At 52.7% G+C, this 19,256-nt stretch overlaps 1 protein-coding gene across 3 annotated transcripts in view; it reads left to right on the top strand.

Annotated features, from left to right (window-relative positions):
• The window catches only part of HIP1 (huntingtin interacting protein 1), a 43,996-nt gene that overhangs the window by 5,424 nt on the left and 19,316 nt on the right, over positions 1 to 19,256 (top strand). Inside the window, exon 1 of one of the 3 annotated variants that reach the window (XM_083875043.1) lies at positions 16,324 to 16,377. The exons of the other annotated variants lie outside the window; for them this stretch is intronic. Coding sequence (XP_083731169.1) covers positions 16,360 to 16,377 — 18 coding nt within the window. The 5' untranslated portion in view covers positions 16,324 to 16,359. Of the gene's footprint in view, positions 1 to 16,323; positions 16,378 to 19,256 lie in introns of those variants that run through there. 3 annotated transcript variants of the gene reach the window in all.

The raw sequence follows: 19,256 nt of genomic DNA, 5'->3' as shown, positions 1-19,256 counted from the left end.
ATGTGGGAATGGACTCCAGGAGCAGCTAAGCTTCAGGAGGATGAATACATTTGGTGCTGAAGGTACTGCCACCAAGTTCAGGAGCTTCTGTAGCTGGGAAAACATGGGATTTGGACCACCAAGGGACAAGGGGGAACCTTGCCCTGAATTATACCAGAGGCTGAGTGGGAAGACAGGGATGCTGGGGGATGTTGCTGCCCCCAAAACCCCTTTCCCTCTCACTCAGCATGTAGTTCCCCACCAAGGATGTGCTGAGGGGTGCAGGGGGTTTCTTGCCCTCTGAAATTTATCCAGTTTAACTCCATCCATCTGCAGAGCTGAGGAAAAACAGCCAGGAAGGCAGTGTTTTTACTAAATTCCCAATGACAGCACTCTGGACTGAGTGTGGTCACTTCTGCTGCCACTGGCTGTGACCCAAGTCCAACAAAAACATGGGGAGAGGCATATGGGATGTGGGCATCTGTCATGAGGAGGGGGTGACTCATCCCAGCTTTGCTTTTCCAGAAGAAAAAACCTCTGGACAGGGGTTGGAGCTGCAGGAGGGACAATTTTGGCTGAAAGATTGAGAATCCAAGGATGGGGAGAAGGTGCCCATTGCAGCCCATTGCATCCCATGTACGTGACATGCAGCCAGGATGAGCATTGCCTGCTCCAGCGCTGTTCCGGCACATGACACTGCAGAGTGAGCTCCAGCACCTGGATTCTGTGCCCATCCTCATCCCATCACCTGCTCCAGCACTATCTGGCACATGGCATTGCAGCACAAGCCCCAGTACCTGGATTCTGTGCCCATCCTCATCCCGTCACCCACTGCTGTCTCTGTACCCTCTGAACCTGGGACAGAGGGTCAGGAGCAGGGGTTATACAGCAGCATGAGGGCTGGACAAAGGGCTGGATCCTGGCCCTCCTCCCTGCCACCAGCTTGGCTGATTTATTTTGCACAGTCACCAAATAAGAAAACTTCCTGGGGACAGCCTGTTCCCTGGGTGACAGCAGAAACAGGCAGCACAGCCAGTGTTCTAGCCCGGATGTGTGAGTCCGGCCCACGGCTGGACTAATTATACATTATGTGCTGTTCCGGGCCAATCACAGGGTGGGGTAAATGATCCCAGTCCACAGTAGAAAGGTGAATTATTTTCTCAAAGGCATACACAGACACTGATTAGTTTATTATGGACTCAGCAAGAAAGAGAGTTGGGTTGGAAGGCAATTTTAAAGGTGAGCTTGTTCCAGTTCCTGCCATGGGCAAGTACACTTTCCACTAGACCAGGTTGCTTCAAGCCCTGTCCAGCCTGGCTTTCAACAATTCCAGGAATTAAAGCGGAGCTGTTGGAATGAGTCCAGAGGAGGCCACAAAGATGTGCTGGGGCCTGGAGCTCTTCTGCTCTGGAGACAGGCTGAAACACCTGAGGGTGTTTGCCTGGAGAAGAGAAGGCTCTGGGGAGATGTTAGAGCCCCTCCAGGGCCTAAAGGGGCTCCAGGAGGGCTGGAGATGGACACTGGAGAAGGAGCTGGAGTGACAAGATAAGGGGGAATGGCTTCAGATTGACAGAGAGTGGATAGATATGGGATGCTGGGAAGAATTCCTGGATGTGAGGGTGGTGAGGCGCTGGTACTGGTTGCCCAGAGAAGCTGTGTCTGTCCCATCCCTGGAAGTGTCCAAGGCCAGGCTGGATGAGGCTTGCAGCAACCTGGTCTTCTAGTAGAAGGTGTCCCTGCCCATGGCAGGGGGTAGAACTGGGTGATCTTTACTGTCCTTTTCAACCCAAACCAGTCCAATGCTATTCTGTGCTATGTGAGTTCAAGCTTCCCTTTTGCTGTTTAGGAGTCCCAGTGGGCCATGACTGCTGAGGTCTCCCCACTGATGCCAACCCCTCTTTTCTGGGCTCTTAGGAGAAGAAGAGACCCAGAATTCCTGGGTTTCCCTGAGGTTCTGGCCCAAGCACCTTGCAACACAATTTGCACTTACCTGTATTCTTTTTCACTTCCGCGTGAACATAATGACTGGAAAAAACTATTTTCCAACCAGCATCTGCTAATTCAGATAAAGCATGATGCCACAGGCTCTCTTTAGACTGCTGAGCTGCTCACATCCGTCTTTTATTCCAGTAAAAGAGACAAATGGTAACAATAAACAGCAAGTCTCCAACCTGGCCCTGGCAAGAGAAGCGACTTCTCCCAAAGGATCCTTTACTCTGATAGAAGTTTCCTCTTTCCTGCATGGCAAGCACTTGGCACAACAGAACTAAACACCCACCCGAGAAGGGCACAGACTGATGGTGTTAAAGTGGGATTTATTGTCATCATATAAAGCTGGCTACCAGTCAGACTAGATAAAAATAGCATCTAAACTTATGGAAGTCTTGGAATAAAGTAGCCACAGCTCAGCAAAGTTGTATTAGTTTGCTCTACTGTCAAGCAACAAAGGGTCTTCTTCACCTCAAGACAAGTATGGCACATTTGGGCAACCCCAGGTCCCCTTGAACCTGAGTTTCATGGTCAAACCATCAAACCAACCTGGCAACTTCCCTATGAGCTGAGTACATCTAGAGCAACTCTGGAGCTGCCTGATTCCTCAGTCCACAGTGTTCCCATCCACTGAACTGGTACTTTCTGCACTGGTGGGAACAAAGGCACCTTTTTGTTGAAGCACCAAACTGGCACAACCAAGGGGCAGGAGGGGATTGGTGAGTGAGTACTGAGCACTATGGTGGGCACAGGCTCCAGAACAAAGCTGGTGGACATACCCAGCCCAGCCCATGGTGGGGACTGACACCCTGTGTGGGCCTGAAGGTGTTGTTGGAAGCCAATGCAAGGGTCCAGTTCTGCAGGAGATACAGTTGAGCCCATCCTCATAGCACGACATCAACCGCAACCAATCTTAGACCACAACCAACTCGTAGGAAATGCTCTCCATTGGTGTGAGGCTTGGCAAGCTGGAGAAGTGTCCCACCAAAGCAGGGACTGACATTCCACAGTTGTAAAAGAGGCAAATGGTAACAATAAGCAGCAAGTCTCCAACCTGGCCCTGGCAAGAGAAGCGACTTCTCATGGAGCTGCCTTCACAAAAGGCAGCTCCATGTGCTGAGAGACTGTTTTAAAACATTGGGGTTAGGCTGGAGGACCTTTAAAGATCATCTGGTCCCCATCCTCTGCTATGGGGATTGACATGCAGGGACATCTTTCTCCAGGATCAGGCACCTGGGCACAGGAGGGCTCTGTTGAACAGAAAAATTGCCATCTTCTGCACAAGCCAGATATGACCCTCATCCTCAGCCTGATCCTGGTGAAGTCACAGTTCATCCACAATTTCTGTGTCCCATCTCTAAATGAACTAGATGCAACCTCTGCATCCCACTGAATAAATCATGGATCAGCACTCTGGCATCTTCGTGGGCTTGGCAGCCAGTCACACTGGTGCTGGCCCTCACCGTGCTGATCCATGGGCATCACAGAATCCTTTGGATTGGAAAACACTTCCAAGGTCACTGAGTCCTGTGACTGGTCCAATCAGCCTGTGCTGATTTACCACCTTGTCACCTGGCCCAGAGCTCTGCATGCCATGTCCAGTCATCCCTTAGACACCTCCAGGGATGGGGACTCCACCACTTCTCTGGGGAGCTCTTTCCAATGTTGGACAAAGCTTTCCATGAAGAAATTCCTTCTGATGTCCAACCTGAACCTCACCTGGTTCAGCTTGAGGCAATGCCCTCTTGTCCCATCTGTTCTCCCTCTCCTCCTGAACCATGGTTACCAAGTGTGCCGACTTCAGCTTGCTCCATATGGACCACCCAGTCCAGCTCTACAACCCTTGGAACTGCTCAGGAGGAAAGTTCTGCAGCACCAGTTGGTGGTGTGAGGAGATTTTCTGAGGTCTTAAGGGAATGCTGAAGTAGTGGCAGAGGAAGACTTTGACTTTCTGGGTGTTGAAGAAGTCATTTTAGTCTGGGAATGGCTATGCCAGAAGAGATGCTTCTTCTGCACTAAGTCAGTGAAACCATTGAAGAACTCATCTCTCTTGGTGGCACCATTCCCAGTCAGTGACCTGGTGGTGTTTTTCCAGCCAGGAATGTTTTGTCCACTTCACAAATGGGAATGAAATGTTCCAAACGGTCTGCAAGGTTTGGCTGTTTCTGCAGAAGTAAATACTTGTCTGGAGAGGGCAAAGGTGGGTGGGTATTCCTGAGCTTGCTGAATCTTATGGTCACCTGGAACTTGCATAGTCCATCCAGTCCAGCTGGGATTCATGGAGCTGCTGTCGAGTGAGGCTGTTAACCCTTTCAGCAGCCTGGGGAAAGGGAAGCTTTGTTTTGGTGGAGCTCCTTCCATCTTGTGGTCCCTGATCACCATGGTACCTTTGACCCTCCTCAAGTACAAGGAACCCAGAATTGTGTTGAGGTGATGGATGGGGCCAGTCCTAGACCTTCTCCTCACACAGTGGGGATGGGACATGGTGGGGTGCCTTGGGACATGCCACAGACAACATTTTTGTCAGTGGAATCCAGCCTGGAATTTTCACCATGCCCCACAACTCTCCTTTCTCAAGGGGCACCTCAAAAGGTGGGTTGAGCAAGACCATCTCCTGACTTTACCCATGTCCTCGACAGGAGGGCAAACTACTCCCTTGTTTGTCTTCTGGCTCTTGCAGTCCCACTCCAGCTCTTTTTATAGCTCAGGAAGAAGTGCCTTGAGTATCTGAGTCGTCTTGGAGGCCAAGCACACAGGGAGGAGTCGCAGCTAGAAATAGGGCTGCTCTCTGCTCCTGCATTCCAGATTTTTTATTTTTTTAGCTGAAATGTCCAAATTTGAAGAGTCCTAGTGCCGCAGGCAAGGAACTGGGAACCATCCACATTTTTTCCATTTACATTGGGTCTTTTTTCTTGTTTGCCTTATTTCCAGTGCCCTCATACCAGCCACTGAGCCCCCTTGGGATGATTTTCCTGGCAAATAGGGTCTGTCAGCCCTGCCTGTGTTTTCTGTAACCCCCAAATTTCACCCCTCAACACAGCTGGTTTGGCAGGAGAACTCCCTAGGAATTAGTAATGTCTGGGGAGTGGAGGAACAATCTGGTACCAGCCAAAGCTTCTGAGTGGTGAGCAAACAGCTCAGACTAAATATCCAGCAATATTCTGGATAATATTTCTGATTAAAATTTCTGCCTGTGGGGAAGTAGCAGGGACACAAGTAAACCAGAGCAAAGGAAAGAGGAGAAATTGTTAGACAATACCTGTGGTTTCCAGCCCATTATTATCTGTGATTTTGGCTGTGGTGCTATGCTGGGGCAGGGGCATGTGGACAGAGCTGCCCTGGCACAGCATCCACAGCATCCTGGGGCCAGCTTCTCTGTCCCATAGGAGCAGGGTATAATTAACTGTGTCACATCTAGACTTTTCCATTAATCCCTTAATACTTGGATACCACTATGGGGCGTACCCTAGCTGCAGTTTTGCCTCTGAGAGTTTTTTTAGCACAGAACCACTTTGGGTCCCTGCTGCCCCTTGTCTGTCAGCCTCCAGAGTGCCATTTGTGTGCACCCGCATCTCTGTGAGCTGGGAAAGGGACATGCCAGGGAAAAGTAATTCTGGGATCAGATCAGAACCAATCTTTCTTCTAATCAGCCATCACATGGAAATTACAATTAGCCAGTGTCCCTGCTAGATCTTTTATAATTTTAACCCTTTTCCCTCCTTTTCTGCAGCATTCACTAACTCTGGGAGCAGTTGCTATCCAACTTCTCTTCCCATCTGCAGGGAAAAGAAATTTTTCACATAGTGGGAACACTTCACCCCTATCAGAGGGGTGAAGTCTGTCAGGCCTTTTCATTGGATAAGAAGCAAATTTTGGTACCCAGTCCTAGCACCTGCAAGGGATTCTTTCTTTCCAGCTGCAGCAGAAGTGCTGTGATTTCTGCTTGGGGAAATAGCAAGCATCTTATGAACAGGGTGTGTAGCCATAGTGAGGCCTTCTGCTTCTTCTTTCCATGGGTGTTTCCTTCTTTCCCAGCCTCGGAGGGTAAGGATGGTGCTCAGCTCCTTCCACAGCAATCCCCAGCTGGTCCCACAGCCTGGGTGTTTCAGGACCTGGATGTTTGCTTCTCCCCTGCAGATGTTCCTGGTCCTGTGTTTAGGTTCAATATGCTCTTCCAGAAGGAAGCAACATTTGGAAATTCCCACCAATTGTCCCCACGTGGTTTTTTTTCCCTGCCTCACCAGGGTACAGCAGAGGAACTGGTCATGGTGGTTGAGCTGTGCTGAGGGCTTGCTGGGTTGTTTCTGATAATATCATACAGCAGATTTCTTGCACATTTTTCTTTATTTATCCAAAAATATTTTAAAAAGAAAAAGTCCTGATTCCCTGAACATCATTGGAACATGAAGGATTTTCTCCACAGAAGTACTGGGTGCAGCTCCCATGGTCCTTGGGCTGGTGCCTGGCTGGGCCATCCATCACCTTCACTGGGGCCACTCTGATTCCCGTGGCTTTTGTGTCCCAGGAGCCTTGTCCCTGTATCACTCCATCCAACCCTGTCCCCGGCAGGAGGGTGAGCTGAGGGTGGGGCAGAGGAGTTGGGTGGGGGTGTGAGGACCAGGGTGCTCTGGGCTGGGCTGGGCTGGCCTGGCAGTGGCTGATGGCCGCTGAATTGCTGGAAAAGAAGGAAATCAGGTGTGTTTAGTGTCTCTCAGAGCAAATTCCTCGTGTTTGGGTGTCCCATATGGCCCTCTGCCAGCATCAACGGTATTTTGTATGCTCCACATGTTGTGATTTGCATTCGAGAGCAGAGATTTCCCTCCCACATTAAACACCCTGTTTTCCTGGAACAACATGGAAATCTTCGGGCTGCCTTTCCCTCTGCCCTGATGAACTCCAGCAGGGGCATCCCTGGGGTGCAGAGCCCTTCAGGCGCCCTTCTTCCCACCTTCATCCTGCTGTGGAAGATGTATCATCCTGCTGGTAGGCCCAGAGGAGGTAGGGAACAGTGGCAGGCACAGCCCTCCACACCCAGCCCATTCCACTGTGGAATTACACATTGGAGATGCCCCCCATGCCATGGGGAACCAGTGGCTCCCAATGCAGGGGACATCCCCTGCTGCCAGGAAAGCTCCTGATGGAGCTGCTTCTTGTCATCTGTGCTTATTCCAAGTGCCTCACATCCGTTTTCCCAATGCTTCCAGCAGGCACAGGCATTGTTTTCCACACCCAGAGCTGGGTTTCATGCTCTTAGGCTTCTCCAGCCTCGGCAGTGGGGCTGGCCAAAGCACAACAGTGCAACCTTTCTCCTTGGGCTGGGTGAGCCCAAGGGTTTGGTGGCAGTGCTCCTGCCAGTGGTGTTTATTTCCACACAAAGAAAATGAGGGAAACCAAATATGTATATCCCAGGAATGGATTTTGCAGCCTTTGCATGGAATCGTGCCTGCTATTCCCTCCTCGATCATCTCAGATAGGCAGCAATAACACATGAAACACAGTTTCTTTTATATGCCAGGTTTTTTCCACTTCAGGCTCCACCCTGGCCGCAGCAGAGATCTCTGCTCCAGCCCTGCTGCCTCCTTAGGCCCTTCTCACACCCAAGGAGCAGGCAGCGTGCAGGTGCTCTCAGTCAGGAGGCAAAGTTATGGAGCTGTTGTGGGAGCATTGCCTGTGGCAGAAGCAGCCACAAGCACTGGAGGGGTGTTGGGCACGGGAGCAGGGACTGTTAAAAGTGCACAAGGAAAGCTTGAACTTGCATACCAGAGAATCCTGAAATGGTTTAGGTTGAAAGGAACCTTAAAGCCTATCTCACTCCACCCCCTGCCATGGGCAGGGACACCTTCCACTAGACCAAGGTGCTCCAAGCTCTACCCACCCTAGCCTTGGACACTTCCAGGGACGAGGCAGACACAGCTTCCGTGGGCAACAAGGGGCAGGGCCTCACCATGCTCACAGGGAAGAATTTCTTCCCAATATCCCATCTAACTGCCCTCTGGCAGTAGGAAGCCATTCCCCCATGTCCTGTCACTCCAGGCCCTTGTCCAAAGTACTTCTCCAGCTCTCTTGAAGCTCCTTTAGGCAGAGTAAATGGCTCTAAGGTCTCCCTAGAGCCTTTTCCAGGCAAACACCCCAAGGTATCCCCGTCTGGCTCTAGAGCAGAGGGGCTCCAGCCCTCAAGGTTCACCCACAGGGTTTCATCCTGGCACTGGTGTATATAAGGGGATGCCAGGCAGGGAATTTACCATATAATTTTTTATCTGTCGTTTGGACACCTCTTTGCTCCAACATCTTCCCTTTGGACTGAATTAGGCACCCCGATCCCGCTGGGTCTTCTGGGAGGGAGACTAGCCCTTGGCCCCTCTGCAAACCCGCAGCTGTCTGGAGCCCATGGCTCCAGAGCCCTTCTGGGAAGCAGCTGATTGGGACATGGGGAGTTGGATGGGGTCTCGGTAGCCAGGGTGGGGGAGAGAGCTGGGAAGTGGCCTCTGGGGCCAAAGCAAACAGCCAAACCTGTGGGAGCACTGGGAGGAGCCAGCATTGCATGCTCTGCTCCGACCTCCCCCTGCAACCACGCGGCACTTAAATATGAACAAGCTCAGGGCTGGAAACTGTCCCCAGGCTGGAAGTATGTTGCATATTTCCTATAAATACCTCGGCTGCTGCCCATTAGCCAGAGGCAGGCAAAGCACCCACATCCCCCCCCACAGCCCCAGCACTGCTGTGGGGGCTGCAGGCAGGGGGTAGCCTCACAGGACATGGTCTAGTGCAGGGAAAACACGTGCTGTGGCATTTCCCAACCTATTGCATCCAGTGGTTTCATTTCAGGCGAGTTTGTTCCCCATTTGCTATGCATCTGTAACAAAACTGCTCACATTTAGGAACTTGTGGGAGGTGGAGGTATGTGTGCCTGTACTGGAGCATCCACACAGCTTCCTGCTCCCCTGGCTGGGTTCGCATGGATATAAAGCTCAGGAGAAGGTTTGGGAAGCTCTTGGGAAGTGATTAGGGGCTGAGCACTGAGCTGGGCCTCACACTTGGCATTGCCAGGCTCTGCTGTCTCAATTCAAGGGGCAAGCAAAAGCAGATAATTAAAGTGATTCCTCTGATGGGACAATTGAAGGATCACCTCAGGCAGATGTTTTGAGATTCATGAGGGCCTCACTATGCTTTGGGGGAGGGAGGAAGGTGCCTGAGGACAGATGCTGAATGTGTTTTGTGTGAAGCTTCAGCTCTCCATTAATGAACTCTACAGGGCAACTTTAAAAGGAAATGAGTGAGAGATGTGTTTTATGGCTTCAAAATGAGAATAGGTTTTGATTGAATATTAGGGAGGAATTCTTCCCTCCAAGGGTGGTTGCCTAGAGTAGCTGTGGCTGCCCAATCCCTAGAAGTGTCCAAGGCCAGGTTGAAAGGGGGTTGGAGCAACTTGGGATAGTGAAAGGTGTCCCTGCCCATGGCAGGGGGTGGAGTGAGATGGGTTTTAAGGTCCCTTCCAACCCAAATCCTTCTGGGATTCTGTGATTTCCATCTTCTGAGTCACTGGTGACACTGATCTAGACATGGAAGGGCTGCAAGTAGAGAAAGGAGGACAAAGTTGGGGGGTGTTGATGGGGGGCTCAGTGTACTCATGGCTGGGGGTAAACATCCCCATGGATGGGGAGAGCTGCTGGGGGCATTGACCCCTGTAAACTTTGGGGTTTGCAAGGTGGTGGGTGATATCAGAGCTCTGGTCCCTGTGAATCCAGGGAGCAGTGAGGGAGGCAGGATGAGCCAGTTCCCACAGCAGCTGTTTCCTTTGCTGACCCTGTTTCCTTCTTCTGGGCATTGGCTCATCTCAATGGTGTCAGCATGAGGCAAGAAGGAAGAAACACCACAGCAGAGCATTGTGCGTGTCCAAAGGAAGAGCCAGCCTAGGGTTCCTAGGAGGGTTCCCAGATAACCTGCATGTAAGGATGGGGCCGCAGAGGACCCAGGAGTCATCTGCAATGATGAGCAAGTTGTCACATAGAGCTTAAGTGTGCAGGTTTACATCCCACTGCCATGATTCACCTGTGCCAGCCCGTTACCTCCCTCATGGTCCAACATTTCTTCCCCATGTCTAACCTGACCCCACCCTTGTTCAGTTTAACATCATTGTCGTGTGCTGGGACCCCAGAGGTGCAGGCAGCTCCAGGAGGGTCTTGGAAGACCCTTGGCTTTTTGGGTTGTGAGCACACATGGCTGCATCTTGTTCCATTTGTCACCTGTCAGAATCCTCCAGTCCTCCAAAGGGTCATGTCCATCCATCTGTCTATCCATCCATCCATCCATCCATCCATCCACCATCTATGAAATCAGTGATGGTAAGAATACACTGAATCACTGTGGAGTCGGTGGATCCAGGATATAGAGGGCCTGTAAGTGGAGATGAGAAGACAACGTTGGGGGGCCATTGGTGGGGGTAAATGTCCCCATGGATGGAGAGAGATGCTGAGGGTGTTTATCCTCACAGACCTCTGGGGTCTCTACAGACCTCCCTAGTCTAGGGGATTGCCCTGGCCCAGGTCCATGATCTTGCCCTTGCCCTGACTGAACCTCATGAGGCTCCCATGGACCCACTGCTCCAGCCTGTCTAGCTCCCTCTGGATGCCCTCCCTTCCCTCCAGCCCATCAGTGGCACCACTCAGCTCAGTCTCACCCTTTCTATGGGTTCCCAGCCCTCCACAGCAGGTAGGAAATGTGAGTTTCATCTGCCTCTGGTTTGGATGGGAGGATCTATCTACCTGTCTATTTGCAACATTAGCAGGAGCTGGAAGCAGTAAGGGGGGAGGATGCTGCTTATGCCACCTCTCACTTTCCCTCTTGCATTTTTAATTCCATTGGCATTGTATTGCTGCTTTCTGAGCTTCTGCTCAGAGCAGCTCCAGAGAGCCTTGGAGCAGCCCTGCAGAGCCATGTTCCACAGGGCTGTCCAATTGCTGTAACACCAACAGGGATGGATTGAACAAGGAGCTAAAAATACCAAATGATCAATAATGGCACCACGAACCCATTGTTTTGTTTTTGTTTTTTTGGTTGGTTGGTTTTTGGGGGGGTTTTGTTGGTTTGTTTGTTTTAGGTTTTTGTTTTGTTTGTTTTGGTTTGTTTTTTTTAAAGAAAATCTCTATATTGACAACTCAACCAAGTGGCTTCCTGTAAAGGCAGGAGGGATAATGGAGCTCGGCTCCCTGCTCACACACTGGGCTAGCAACAGCTTCACCTGCACCCCTCTGTACATGGAGAATCATGTGGTCTGCCCTGGGAGCTCTTCGTGGATCTGCTCCCTGGGGTGATGTGGAGGGGCTGCTCTCCTCCCTCCTTTCCGTGCTCGTCCAGTCGTGGTGAGCAGCTGGGTGAGTTTCGTGCTGAAAAAGCCCCTGGGCTGCCTGCTCCTGCCTGCTGCATGCCAGCACAGTCCTGGGCATAGCTGCCAGCCCTGGCCCCATGCCTGCTTTAGCCTGATCTGCTTTTTCCTCTCACTTTCACATGTCGGGGAAACTGCAGCATTACAAGGATTTGAAAATGGCCTTGAGCTTTTTAAGCACTGCTCCCAAGCAGATATTTTTCCTAAATCAAGATTTGCAAAGGTATTTGGGCATTAGCTGGCCAGGGGGATTTCCAGAAGTGTTGGAGCAGCCAAACACCCTCTAAATCTCCCTCCATGCAGGAGGTGCAGGGCTGGGGCTGGAAGTGACTGGTTCACCAGGACTGTGACCATTTGGGGACATTTTTTACATTACCAGTGTCAGCATGAGGGTTTCCAAAGGTTGTTCATCAATGGATCTCTGGAAAATCACAGTAGGTTGGGATCAGCCCTGAGGGATTTGGCTGTACTGCATTGTCTGAGTCCAGAGAAACTCATCACACCTCCAGCTCCTGCCAGTACTGTTCCATCCTTGTATCCTGACTAATCCATGATGTCGTGCTGGCAGTGGGGAGGGTGCCTGGTGCAGGTCTTGGCTCTGTTTTGGAAAGACATGAAGCAGTGCAGGAGAGCCAATCCCTGTTACAGTGTTCTTACATCCCACTCAGTGAGGAAAAAAGCCATTGCCACTAATGTGGTGACAGCAAGGTGGGTTTTTCCTCTAAGTCCCACTATCCCAAACACCCTCAGTGCCCAGCATTCACCCCCTGCTCCTAAAATGCAAGCTCCTCACACAGCCAGTGCTGCTCATCCAGCTCCAAAGACCAGACACCAAACTCAGCCTAACTCAGCCTCCTCAGCACGCCCCCCAGGGGAGTGCTACAGGGCTGGAAAGCTGCTGGGAAGAACTGAGACCTGAAAAAACAGACAATAAATTGTTTTCTAAGTGCTTGGTGGTTTTCCCAGTGAGCCTGCTATTCTCCTGAGAGCTCTGAAAATCCCGAGATCCTGGAGTTCCCGTATCAGAACAATGCTTCAGCAGCATTGGGCAGGTGTAAGCCATGGAGCAGGATTAGTTTATTGTGAGCTGGGTTTAAACTGCTGCTGCACTGGAGGAGCTGGGGAAAAATCCCTTTTTCCGAGGAAGATGAATTTAGGAGTCCGAATCCAAAGAGTTGGTTGAGAGCACAGCCCTGATTTGGTTCCTTCCCTTGGGGAAGACTCAGGAAATATAGAGAGATCAAGAAGGAGCAACAGATATTATTAGTCATCCAGGAGGGAGGCGGCTGCAGGAGAAGAGGGTTTTTAGTGGAGTATTTTTAGACCTGGTAAAATGAACATAAAGAGAGGAAAAAAGAGGGAAGGAGACCTTTGAGAGGCACGTAAATGCTCCCTGGAGCAGCTTGGCCTGGGCTTCCCACTCTTGTCCTGAGCATTAGCTCAGGCGGAGATTTGCCCCAACAGAAAGCAGAGATGTAAAAGCAATAAAAGGCAAAGCCTTGAGAGCATTTCCAAGGAGCTTCTCTGGGCTGCAATGACAAAAGGCCACACTTGCTGAGACATTTTACCTTAATTCCCATCATTTTAATGAGAGGTGATTGCTGAAATAGTTTAAAAGCTGCTTGCAGAGCCTGCAGCAGGTGGGGGAAGATGCCGAATGTCCGTTCTTTTTTCATAGATCCTGACTCAGACCACACATACTGTCCTGGAAACTGGCAGGAGAGTCATGGAGCCACAGGAGGGTGGAGGGTGCTTCCAGGGTGGAGAAAAGGGACTTGGGAGTGAAGCACCCAAGGAGATCCAGTACAGCCAGGGGGAGAGGAGGGATCTGCACCTCTCCAGATCAGACAAGAGGATGATGAATGAAGGCCCTCAGGGAACAGGGTGAAGCAAGGACTGCCTCCCCGCCTAGTTCTCCAGAGAAGCAGCCCTTCCCTGCTTGCCCTATTCCCTGTGGAAAAGGCTCCTTCCTACCTCAGTGGAGGCAGTGCCTGTGATGCCCTGCAGTTGTGCAGCAGCCCCATCAGGGCATTCCCTCCTAATTCCCTCCATCCCACCTGGAGAGGCTTGCTAGGGCCTCTGCAAGCGCATCCCAAGTTGTTGAGGTAGGATGCAGCCTTAGAGAGGGTTGCTGGAGCCTGGGATGAAGCGTGTGGGTTTGCACATCTGACTGGGATACTCTGTGTATCTCCTGTCCTTCATGGGAGCCCCTGAGAAGAACCCAAGAGCAACCTGGAACCAGGAATGCTTCTTCACCCTTGTGTCCTCACAGTGATGCAGTGAACTACAGCAAGGAACTCCCCTGGGAAGAGCATGACATTTTCTTTCCGCTGCATTGGATCCCTGAAGTGGTGGGGGTTGTACCCATAGGTTGCACCAAACTTTCTTGAGCCCTGGATTGGTTGGGTGCTGTCATTCCTGCTCGGTGCTTCCAGCTTTCCTGGCCTCTGGAACTGGGGTTTCCCTTTGCTCTGAGGACCCTCCCAAAATTGTTTTTAAGTTACTTTCCAGATTTTCTCCTCCTCCAGAGCTGCCTTGGCTCTGATTTTTGCCCCCTGGCTGAAGCTCCCCTCCCATGCTGTGAAGCCAGGTGGATTTGAAGTTCTCTGCCTTTGCTCCAAGTGCTTCCTGGGAGTGTCCAAACTCTGGGGTGTGCCAGCTGGAGCAGCTCAGCCATGAGGAACCACACTGCAGCTGTGGCCTCAAATACTTGTATGCCCTGGCTCTGCAGGAGAACCTGGATACCTTCCCCCTGAGCTGAGCACTTTGTTCAGGGGGGAGCTGGTCTGAAAACTTGATTTGGAAAAATAAGGAGGATGATGAGCTGATTTTAATTTGGGGGATTGAGTAGGGATGCTGGGAGCACAAAGCCTGTGACTGAGGGGTGGGCAATCTGGCATGGCTGCACATGGGTTCCAGTGGCATTACAGCATGTCACCAGTAACTATGAAAAAATGGATGTATCCTGCTTGTTATTTTAAAAGCTATTTTCCATGAAGCCGGCATTGTAGAAAAAGTCCCATCCATCCTGTGCATGTGGGTTTAGTTCAGGTCCTCTTATTTTGGCTGTGCTCTTTACATACCTGCCTTAGGATCTCTTCATGCAAATGAGCCATTAATACTTGATGACCAAGTGCTAATTGCAGCACTGTGGCCTCTGGAAGCTGTGGCTTGGCTTCTTGGTGACTCTGGAGATGATGTCCTGGAAATTCTGGACTGGACCTCCAGGATGTCCTCGTAAGTAGGACAGCAGGCAGGCAGTAGCAGTCATGGCACTGAGTTCAGAGTGATGCTAAACGCAGCCAAGGGGGAATTAATTAATTATGCTGAGGGGTGGGCTGCACAGCAAGGATCAAAGCTCTCACTTTTCATGCTGAGAACACCGCTTGGAGTCACTTGCTGAGAGGTTTCATTGAGGGGATGAACCCCGTGATGGCACCTGTGACAGGAGCAGGTACCTTCCAGTAGGGGCAGGTGCCTGCCCGGATTGCAGAGCATTCATCCATGCCCATTGCCAGGCTCAGAGCAGCAGAGTCTGCTCCTGAAGGAATTTGGCTGCTGCTTGAAACCATCTGGTCTAGCAGAACACATTTAGTCCAGCAAAAAACCTGTAAGCTCTGTGCTCTGAGACAAGCAGTGCTGCTGAGCACTGCTCCATCCATCTGTCTGTCCATCTCAGGGATCTCACAGGGGCTTTTTGACAGCCTCCTGAGGAAAACACAATCTGGACTTGGCCCTAAAAGCTCCCCCAGGGCTGGGATGAACTGGAGCTGGGTGCAGAGCTGGGTGTTGGGAGAGTGCAGGGGTGGCAGCACTCTGTCCCCTCGGGGATGTGGGATCTTGTTACCTCATTAAGAGAGGCCAACTCACCATCCTGGAGTAAGTGGCTGAGCCCTGACTAGACTGCAGTAATCCCCGGGGATTAGTGTGTTGGCTGGGCTGGCCCGGCAGCAGCACTTTGTTCTTCGGTCTCTGAACCGTCTCCTTGCCGCAAGCCAAGGGCCAGAGCAGTGCTGTGGGGTTTGTTTTTAGGAGATTCACTGAGTGATAGAATTGTTTGGGTTTCTTTTGTGCCTCCGATCAGAAAACGTTTCTTGAGCACAAGGAGGAGCTGGGAAAAACCAAAATCCTCCTGTCTGGATGCTTTCCTGTCCCTTGGCAGGGTGGTCATGGGTGTCATCAAGCCCTGCCTGCCTACGGGACGGGCTTGGGCCGGGGGCTTGTTACCGTGCTGGTTTAATTGCTTTTGTTGTTGGAACTAAGGTGCCAACAGCCGACTGGGCTCTGCAGCAAGGGAACCCTGGGCAGGTCCCAGACAGACCCGCTGGTGTAGCTCCACTCCCGGGCACAGAGATGGGGCACGAGTGGGGCAGGAGGTGGAGCAGGGGGACTGGCAGGGGATGCACCAGGGAGCAGATACAGGGACAGGCAGCCCGACAGGGGGTAACAGAGGGGTCAGGCGGTGGGGCAGGGGATGGAGCGGGAGGGTGCCGGTGGTACAAGGGATGGGGCAGAGAATGGGGCAGGAGGCATGAGATGGGGCAGCAGGTCTGGCAGTGGGGCGGGGCATGAAGCGGGCATCTAGTAGCGGGGTCAGGGATGAAGCAGGGCAGGAAAGCTGGAGCGCCTGCGCCGAGGGGTCCGGCCACCATCCTCCCCTCCCCTCCCCTGTGCCGGTGCCCCGCGGCGGGCGGGGGTGGGCGGGCGGTTCTGCGGGACGCCCCCCGGGCCCGCCCCCCGAGGCCTCCTTTGTTATTCGGGCCGAGCGCCGCGGCCGCGCCCCTCACCCGGCTGTGCCGCCCCCCGCGGGAGCGCGCCCCCTCAGCCCCCCTCAGCCCGGCCGTGCCGCCCCCGGCGGGAGCGCGCCCCCTCAGCCCCCCTCGCCCGGCCCCGCTCCCGTCCCCGCCCCGCCGCCGCTGCCCGGCAGAACCTTCCAGCGCCGCCGCCCCGCGGGGTCCCCGCCATGGCCGCGCCGCGCTGAGCCCGCAGCCGGGCCCCGAGCCCCCGCCATGGAGCTGGGCAAGGTGGTAAGTGCGCGGCCACGGCCATCCCCCGGGCTCATTCCTGGGATCAGGGGTCGCTTCTGGGGAAACTCCATCTCGGGGGAGCTCGTTACCCTCGGTAGCGGCGATTCCCGGAGGAACGCGGCAGGGAGCGGGGATGGTCGGTGCGCGGGCTCGTCCCTGTGGCGATGCGGAGCTCCCCGTGCGGCCGCGGCCGGGGCGGGTTCGCTCCACACGCCCGTGCCGGTGGCTGCCCCCAGCCGGCGGCTGGCCGGGCTCAGGCCGTGCCGCGGGCACCGTGTCCCCGCGAGCACTCGTGTCCCCGTGCGTGCGGGGTGCCATGTACCCCCGGCACCTGTCCCCACACACCTGTGTCTCCGTGCACCTGTGTCCCCGTGCCCAGCGCTGTCACAGCTCCTCCGGCCCCTGGGGACTGCTCCTCGCCCAGGTAGAAGGAATGGAAACAAGTTGTAGGTGCGAAGTGGGTTTTTAGGGACTGTTCCTACAGGGAGCGTGTTCACCCCTGCGCTGCTCACCTGGGAAGAGGGATTTGGCTTTTCCCGGTGCTCCAGCCGGCCCCTCAGATGCAGCATTGAGCCCGTGTGGTTGTGGCTGCTCTTGGCACCATTGCAGGATCCAGACAGACATCCTGGGGGCATAACGAGAGAGGGATGCCCCATCCTGCTCCCGGGAGTCGCTGTTCATCCAGAAGCATTGCAAAGAACGATTTCCACCAACACTAGATCTGAGCTTGATTTGGGAATATCCTGCTAGGGCAATAAGCACCACTGTGTTCCTGCTGGGGTGACGCTTCACAAGAAAGGTGGGTTGTGGATGGCAGCTGATCATAGAAAGGCACATCTGGATGAGCTCCTTGTATCTGCTCCCCAAATCCTCTGTCCTCACTCCTTTATCTCTTCCTGTTCCAAAAAATGCCCAAATATTTGCAGCTGCTGGGAAGCAGAAGACTCTGGTCAGCATGACTGGGAATGTTTTAGGGATGTTTGAAGGTGATAGAAGACCTTCCTGGACTGCTGATCCTGTCAGGCACAGCCACACTCCCTCCCCAGACAGAAACCACCACTCCTGGAAGAGATTATCTTTGCATAAAATCCCTATTTAAAATTAAAAGCCTGGCTATCGGGGCAGCTCATGGGAAAGGCTCTGGCCATGGCTGAGCCAGCTGGGCACATGGGGCAGGATTGATGGAGTGCCCTGAACAGTAATTAAGTGAGAAGAGTAATGAGCAGATGTGCGTGTTTTAATGGAGGGATTGGGATCTTGGGTTTCTCCCTAGATTTCTGCCTCTCCCTGGATCCAGCCCCCTGTCATGGGCTCTGCTTGTGCTCTGGGGTCAGAAGTGCTGGGCAGCAGCAGCTTGGGCTCTGAACTTTACAGTGTCAACTTCTCCAGTTGGTTTCTGTGAGGTCTGGATTTTGTAGCCTTGCTCTTTGTCAGCTGTTGTCCCCAAAATTGCTTCTTACCATCCTTTTTTCCCCCTAAGGTTTATCTGTGTATTGGAAAAGTCCACATTCCTTAAACTGGATTTAAAAATTCCATGTCCAAGAAATTAAACTGCATAATTGTTTATGGCTGGAGGATTCCAGTTGCCCAGCATTCCAGGTGCAGGTTCCTTGTGGTGGGCAGTGATGTGTTCACTGTGGTGAAGTCTTATTTCTGGGAGCCAAACCCTTCCTGAGATCATTCCAGCTCTTCCCTACTGGCGTTGAGTATCTCACTGGAGCCCTTGGGACTCACCACAGATTGGTTGGCTGGTTGCCTTCCTTCTTTCCTTTGCCTTGAAGGTGGAGGAGCAATTGGATCACAATGTCTCATCCTACCCCATCTCTACTGATAGTGTGGAACTTGGGATTTTCACTGGAAGCTCTGGAAGAGCCAACAGTGGGTCAAATCCTTGCACACACAGCTCATGGGTGCATCCTCCTGTGGATCCCAACCTCTACCCTCAGGAGCTACCCTCAGGAGGAGCTGGGCACTGGTGGAGTGGGCTGTCCAGGCAGGCCCCAAGTGGACATGATAGACATCCTACAACTTTATTTTGGTTTCCCTACTGAGATAATAGCACTACGGCTCTCAAGGGAAAGGCCTGCCAGGAGCTGGGTGTCAGCTTCCAGTCTCGCATGTCTCCTTGTGGTCAGAGACCTCTGAACTTCATACCACCACTCCTTTTCCTGGGCCAGGTGTTTTTTTCTGTGTAAACCCCACCTCTGCTGGAAGAGCTCTGTAACACTCCTCTGTCGGGCATTGCTGAGTGCTGGAGGGGGCCGGTGGTGTCATCGATCTGAAGTCATCATCCTCCCGTCCTCAGGAGAGCAGACATGAAGGCAGCAATGCCAGAGCAAGATCACTGCCAAGAAGAGCATCACGGTGATGGCACTGGAGTCCAGCATGGCTCACAGAGCCTGTTGCCATCTTCCCCATAACTCTGTTTTGGGGTGTTCCATGTGCAGGCTGTGGGACAAGGTGACCCCAAACACCTACACTGGTAGTGCTTGGGGTTCAGGGGTGTCTCTGGGCACCTTGGTCCTCCTCCTGCTGGCATCTGGGCTGGTGGCATCAGCATCTCCTGGAGATAGACATTGGAAGTCACCACCACTGGGAGTGACTCTGATGGATGCAGTGAGGTTTTGGGCTCTCTGTCACTGGAATATGTCGTTTGTTTGCAGAAAATGGTTGTTTTTATGGCCCAAGCAGTGGGAAATCTGAGACTTGTGTCTTTTTGGGAACGATTCTTATCTGGAGGGAGCAGGAGGTGAGAAGAGCAGCAGCATCTTTTGGGATATGCTCACACAGCCTGGACAAGGAACTTCATCCCCAGAGCAGCTCCAGGATGTAGCCAGCCAAGAGAGGAGCACTTGCTTCCCGAATTCACGGATTCAGCA

Source organism: Zosterops lateralis (assembly GCF_965231275.1).
Source record: "Zosterops lateralis genome assembly, chromosome: 19".
Classification (NCBI taxonomy): domain Eukaryota; kingdom Metazoa; phylum Chordata; class Aves; order Passeriformes; family Zosteropidae; genus Zosterops; species Zosterops lateralis.
Note: the sequence above shows the minus strand (reverse complement) of the source record. Positions and strands in the feature narration are given on the sequence as shown.